The sequence below is a fragment of the Bidens hawaiensis genome, unplaced genomic scaffold, assembly GCF_021521415.1.
Source record: "Bidens hawaiensis isolate Kalapana, Puna unplaced genomic scaffold, B.hawaiensis_p1.1 tig00004685_1, whole genome shotgun sequence".
Taxonomy (NCBI): domain Eukaryota; kingdom Viridiplantae; phylum Streptophyta; class Magnoliopsida; order Asterales; family Asteraceae; genus Bidens; species Bidens hawaiensis.
This window is the reverse complement of record NW_027491287.1, coordinates 118,154-124,634: the sequence shown is the minus strand read 5'-3', so window position 1 is coordinate 124,634 and position 6,481 is coordinate 118,154. Positions and strand designations below refer to the sequence as shown.

The following is a 6,481-nucleotide window of genomic DNA, read 5'->3' as shown; positions in this document are numbered from 1 at the left end:
ATGTACGTTAATGTGAGTTTGTTTATGTTTGTTCATTAAAGGCGTCGAATATTTTTTAATTGCAAGACCATTTTTTGCATATATGTTACTTGTCAGTCAAGCCCAAATTAAGTTTTATATAGCTTTCAGCCTTTCACGATCCCGTTCTTAATCTGTTAGTCAAACCATCATGTAATTTTGTCTTAACTAATTCCAGCCCAAAATATTTCCAACGTTTTTTCTCAAACTCTTTAAAACAATATTCATGTTTTAACAATTATTAGAAAAAAAATAGCAAACTAATTGTTTCCAACATATTTACGACGAAATTATTATATAAATTGTCAGAATTTCGTCGAAGCGTTGCACTTTGTCTGCCAAACTTATCATCGGCTCGTGGGGTGGCATTTTTAGGTGACGGTCCATTTTATTTTACTCAGTTTCCGAATCTTGATCTTAGAAGCATTCTTTCTTACACTCCTATGATTAGAAAGAGTTCCAAGTCCTTGGGATATTATATAAAAATAAACCGAATATTAATCGAAGGGACACCAGTTACTTCTTTACCATCTTTGAAAACTAGTTTTGTTAATCTTAGCACTTTAGTTCCTTACACCACACTAAGAAGTGATATCTATAAAGCTCTAGTTACAAGTTTTTCCACGAATAGCATTAGTCGAGTAAATATGGTTCGACCGTTTAGTTTGTGTCTTAAAACTGGATCAGGGTTTCATCATGTTCCAAAGATTGATCTTGAAACATTAGGTGGGAAAAAGTGGACGCTTTCAGAAGAGAATTTGATGAAGCGGGTTGGGAATGGTGTCGAGTGTCTTGCGCTTATTGATGGTGGTTCGAATGTCGAAGATGATATTGTGATTGGGACTAATCAGATGGAGAACAATTTCTTGTTCTTTGATCCAGTGAATCAAAAGTTGGGATTCAGCTCTTCGTTGTTGGCTCGTGGGACGTCTTGCAACAGCTTCAACTTCACGGAAATTGCGAATTGAAACACATATGATTAATGTTTACTAGCTCTTGGTAGCTGATATGCATGTGAAACTACTATGTCACACTCTAGTTTGTGTCCTAAATATCTTATTGTTATTACGTATTATTTAAAGTACTTACATCGAATAACTTCTTGTGTAGCACATACATGACATTTTAGAATACAACTTCAAAATGGGCCGAGTACAATTCAAGAGGCAATCAGCCCATTTAATTTGAGTAAATAATGGGCTAAATACCCACGTAAAGTAGTCCAAGCTTTCTGCGGCTTAATGTCTATTCCAACACAATAGTTTTTATGAGTTTGGATCAAATATAAATGAAATTAACGTGTTAAACGTGAGAACCAAGTAGAGTAATTATATACACAAGTAGAGTAATTATGTAATTACTATATGATAGTAATTACATAATTACTCTACTTGTGTATATAATTACTCTACTTGGTTCTCACGTTTAGCACGTTAATTTCATTTGTACGTTAACCTTCCCATAGTTTTTATAACCAGAACATTAATCCAGACCTAGATACAAAACAACACTGTATAACGGGTATAACATCACAATTTATGAACACATACCAAAACCGCACCATGTAAAATAAGTCTTCATTTCTAGGTGAGAAAAAAGGGAACATAAAAAACTCGAGTTATATTTAATATTGTCATTCATTAAGGATTGAAAGTAAATATTGATTCAATTTACTTTACTCTCAAAGTTAAAAATGAAAAAAACAAAAAAATAATTGAGGGACAAATGTTAGCTCATCTTTTGTATGCAAGTGTATATCATTTTAATTTCATCATCATATGCATGTAATAATGTAAGTGCGCATGTATATCATATCTTCCCATTTTATCAAATATATCGTTAGCTAATTTAAGTAATTTATTCTTAAACAAGCTTGTTTAGTTAGGCATACCTATCTTTTGTTATAGCTAGGAACAAACTTAACGATTAAGTAGAAATATTTCGGCTGCGAGCAGAAGACCTCATGATCGTAACATCCTAACAAAAAAACCACCAAAAATCATCAATTAGTTATCAAATTTCATTAGACGGTTACAGATGAGCTTGCAATATGTGTACAATCCCACACTTTCGTGTTCGCTTTGTATGATTTATGGGCAATTCGGTAGCTTGTCACTTTATTATATCATTGCACCCAAAAAAATATATTGTTCAATACATGAGTTCATGTTTACTTTATCCATTTTCTAGCTATTGCACAAATAGTAGGTGTGGCCATTTTTTGTTGTGTTGTGCCAAAGACAACCTAACTATTACTTTATTCGCTAAACATTTCGAGGCCATGGACCTCCACGTCAGATTTTGACAGTAGAAATCTCACAGACGCAAAAACCCCCAACGGATGTTCCACCTTTATCTTTCACCTCAACTCATGGACATCTCGAATGGAGAGTCGCTAATTGATTATCAAGATTGTTGCATCCATTAGACGTTAAATACACATGCTATTTTATACTTGTAGATGTATAATCTAGTACTTATATGTTTACCGACATTCGTATATGTGAAAGAACAAAGAGGAAACCATATATATATTTTTGTTAACTTGGTGTCTTGAAAACGGACCTATAAAGAGATGTTGACAACTTGACATGGAGACTTGGCATATTGCGTAATAGGATCTTGACAAGAAAAAGTATGTAATATTTACCCAATGCCTATATAGATGTACACTCAAAATCTCACTTTATATTCTCAAATATAATAATTATTAATTAACAATCTAACTATTATTGTAGTACAAACTTAAGATATTATTGAAAAAAATATATATCATTAAAATTGACAGATTAGTTTGACAAAGTATTATAAAGATATTATTTGACCTTTTTTTTTAGATACGAAATTGTTTCAGTTTGTCAAAGTTTTCATATGACACACCTTGTGTTGTAGTCATTGTTATAGAAAACGCTAGTCGGGAGGTGATATGGAGACTAGAGATTAACTGGATCGGACTTTAATGTATAATTTTAGTTTTATACATACACGCACATATTTTTATGTGTAATGTTTAGTTTTATACATACACAACCACATTTTGGTCGGAAATTAGCTGGAATCTCGCTGGAAACTGCTGATTTTAACTGGAATTTCGTCGAAAACCACTGATTTTTGGAATCTCGCCGGAAACCGTCAATTTTGACTAGGATCTTATCAGAAAAAGACGATTAAGTCTGATTAATCTTGATTTTGGCCGGATTTGACCACTAACCGATTAATTTGCCGATTAGCCCAAAATTAATCAATGAAGTGTGGACTAGCAATTAATCAGGGCCTATTGAGGATTTTTGCAACACTGTACATCAGATTCATTGATTTGTCGGCCCTAGCGTAGCAACACGAGTCTCTTGCGCAATGCATCGATCTACCCCGGGGGCCACACTAGTTTCAGAAATGTGGTGAAGAATGTAACTATTGTGTAAAAGGACGCGTGTTAAGAAAGAATATTGTTGGAAAATTTATAAATTGCATTTTCTTATCAAATTATTAATGAAAATGACACTTTGTGATTTTGCTCTAAAAATAATTAAAAAAAAATACCAAAGAATAATTAGATAATTGAAAGCACAAAAGGCTTCATAGCCCGTGGCATCAATGTGTGAATTTAAAGCCTATATAAAGTAACAGGCACTCGTCTCAATTTCATATAACATAAAGTACAAAAACCTTTCTTGATAATATGTTTATTAGCTACCATAATATGGCTAAACTCATCACCTTTCTTCATATTCTTGTAACCATGTTTATTCCATTTGTTGTTGTTCATGGTGCCAATCCTACTACCATGTTATTGGTTTGCGGTCACGCCCCTTATCCTGAAATGTGCACTTATTTGATTGGAAAGACTAGCATAGAAACCCCTTTAGATGTTCGCAAAGTGACCCTCATGTCCACTTTGGCTCAAGCCGAACATGCCCATAAACTTGTTATGGCTATGGACTTGAGCTCTTTTGAGTCACGAGCTAAGTCGGCTTGGGCTGACTGTTTGGAGCTATATGACGACACGGTTTATCAGTTAAACCGTTCGCTGGGCTCCACCAACATACATGATATCCAAACATGGCTTAGTCAAGCCTCTACCAATTATGCAACATGCCAAAATGGTTTTCATGACTTTAACTTATCTTCTCATTTTCAAACTTTTAAACCTTCTTTAAATGGCTTTTCAAAGCACCTTAGCAACTCTCTTGCTATAAACAAAGCCTTAACTCCATTACTTACAAGTTCTAAAAATATTAAAGGGAGAAGAGTTATGGAAACAAATAATTTCCCAACATGGTTGTCTAAAAGTGACAGAAAGCTTCTTGCAACGGCCTCGGGCCCCTCAGCCGATCTTGTGGTCGCACAAGATGGGTCAGGTAGCTACAAGACTATATCTGAGGCCGTTGCAGCCCTGTCTAACCATAGAAAAGAAACCTCTAGGTTTGTCATATATGTGAAAGCGGGTGTCTACAAGGAAAATGTAAGCATCAAGAGATCGGTGCGTAACTTGATGTTTGTTGGAGATGGTGCGGGCTCAACTATCGTTACGAGCAATAAAAATAACGACGACGGCTCGACAACTTACGGGTCTGCAACCTTTGGTGAGTTAAGTTGTCATCAAATTTTTTTTTAATTTAACCAATTTAAGAAATTTGACTTTAGGCCTTTTTGAACTAAATGAGTAAATGTCATTCTCATACATGTCTAATATGTCTAGCTTGTCATTTAATAGGTGATGCTAAGTGTTCCATGTGTTTAAATAAGACCACATAATACCATGTATAATAAACTAATAAAGATAAACACAAAATTAGAAAAAAAACATATTCAACACTAATTGTAATTGATTTTTTTCTTTGAAGCATATTTAAGACAATCCATATATTATTTGTGTCAGATATATCAACCCTAACACGACCCGTGTAGTTGATTTATCTAAACTGTTAACCAGGTTGACAGACTGTTTAATAGGTTGTATAAAAACGGGTTAGATATCGGGTTTGACACGTTCACCTTATAAAAATATGTAAAAAAGGTTCACAACGTGAATATAATGTACAAGGTTTTTGCATTACATGAATGTTTCAAAAATGTTATATGAGTCTAATTTATATGTTACATTAATTAGGGGTGTCCGGACCCGGGTTCATCGCTAGAGACATGACGTTTGAGAACACGGCCGGACCCTCAAAGCACCAAGCCGTGGCCTTTCGGTCCGGATCAGACATGTCAGTCATGTTCGGGTGCACTTTTAAAGGCTATCAAGACACATTATACGTATACTCCGGACGCCAGTTTTACCGCAACTGTCAGGTATACGGGACACTAGATTTTATATTTGGTAACGCAGCCGCGGTTCTCCAAAGTTGCAACATATACGTGCGAAAAGGTAGACAGTGGAACGCAATCACGGCTCAAGCCCGAACTGACCCGAATGAAAATACTGGTATCATAATACACAACTCGGGTGTCACGGCTGCTTCGGATTTGAAAGGCTCGGGGGGCTCGGTCAAGACCTATCTAGGCCGGCCGTGGCAAAAATACTCGAGGACCGTGTACATGAAGTGTTCGCTCGATAGTTTAATTAGCTCGGCCGGGTGGATAGAGTGGGATGGTAGTTTTGCTTTGAGTACATTATACTATGGTGAATATATGAACACGGGGCCTGGTGCGGGTACAAGCGGTCGAGTGAAGTGGCCGGGGTATCATGTTATCACGAGTGCGAGCGACGCAATGAAGTTTACGGTTGGTGAATTCTTGGACGGTGGTTCTTGGATTCCGGGGACCGGGCTGCCTTACACAGCCGGACTATGAAGATGCACATAAGTTTGATATGTTAAAGGTTCATATTTGTGAATTTTAATGTTACATTTGTCATGTCATAAACAAAATGTACCAAAAATATGGTATGTTTTGTTAAATGAATATGGCTTGTGGTAAATGGGATTGTGAATGTCTTACTAATTTGTTTTGTACTATTTGTATAAAGTGGATTGATTATGCTTTTGGATTTATATATATTTAACATGTGTTCAAACAAATGAAGTAGAATCAATTTTATTAAAGCAGTCTAAGGCTGCAGGGTGCGGAGCGCGAGAAAGGGCGTAAGTGGCGAGGCGGTCGCGCCCCGGGGCGCGAGGACCACACCACCGAGGCGCGAGAGGGGCGCGAAAGGGGCGCGAGCGCGGAAAAAGAGGCAGGCGCGGGTGGGCTAGCGGCTGGGGGGAGCGTGAAGGAGGTCTGGGAATGCGTGAAAAGAGCCGTTGGGCTCGTATTTTATTAAAAAAAAAATTTTTCCTACTCTATATAATAACATACCAATATCAACACAAAATCAAACACGATTTTTCTCTCTATTCAACCTATATCAAACCCAAACCAACACCAATATCACATACCACACCCAAAACCCAAAATCACCCCATCTTCTAAACCTTTTTTTAAAAACATGGCTGGAAATTGGTACCCAAATTTCGAATCA

The 6,481-nt window shown here is 36.4% G+C and overlaps 2 protein-coding genes across 2 annotated transcripts; both read left to right on the top strand.

Moving 5' to 3' along the window:
* Positions 1-1,176, top strand: LOC143627477 (gamma conglutin 1-like). The gene is made up of 2 exons (XM_077097286.1): positions 1-16; positions 328-1,176. The coding sequence occupies exons 1-2, from the start codon at positions 1-3 to the stop codon at positions 984-986; spliced, it is 675 nt and encodes a 224-aa protein (XP_076953401.1). The 3' UTR covers positions 987-1,176.
* A 2,140-nt stretch (positions 1,177-3,316) lies between these two features.
* On the top strand, positions 3,317-5,978 carry LOC143627527 (pectinesterase-like). Its single transcript, XM_077097319.1, has 2 exons — positions 3,317-4,601; positions 5,129-5,978. Exons 1-2 carry the CDS (start codon positions 3,698-3,700, stop codon positions 5,812-5,814), a joined length of 1,590 nt encoding a protein of 529 aa, XP_076953434.1. The 5' UTR covers positions 3,317-3,697; the 3' UTR covers positions 5,815-5,978.
* The last annotated feature ends 503 nt before the right edge of the window (positions 5,979-6,481 follow it).

Coding starts and splice junctions, on each gene's coding strand:
- LOC143627527 (XM_077097319.1), top strand. CDS start 3,698: ATGTTTATTAGCTACCATAATATGGCTAAACTCATCACCTTTCTTCAT. Junction 4,602..5,128: donor TTACGGGTCTGCAACCTTTG/GTGAGTTAAGTT, acceptor TACATTAATTAG/GGGTGTCCGGACCCGGGTTC.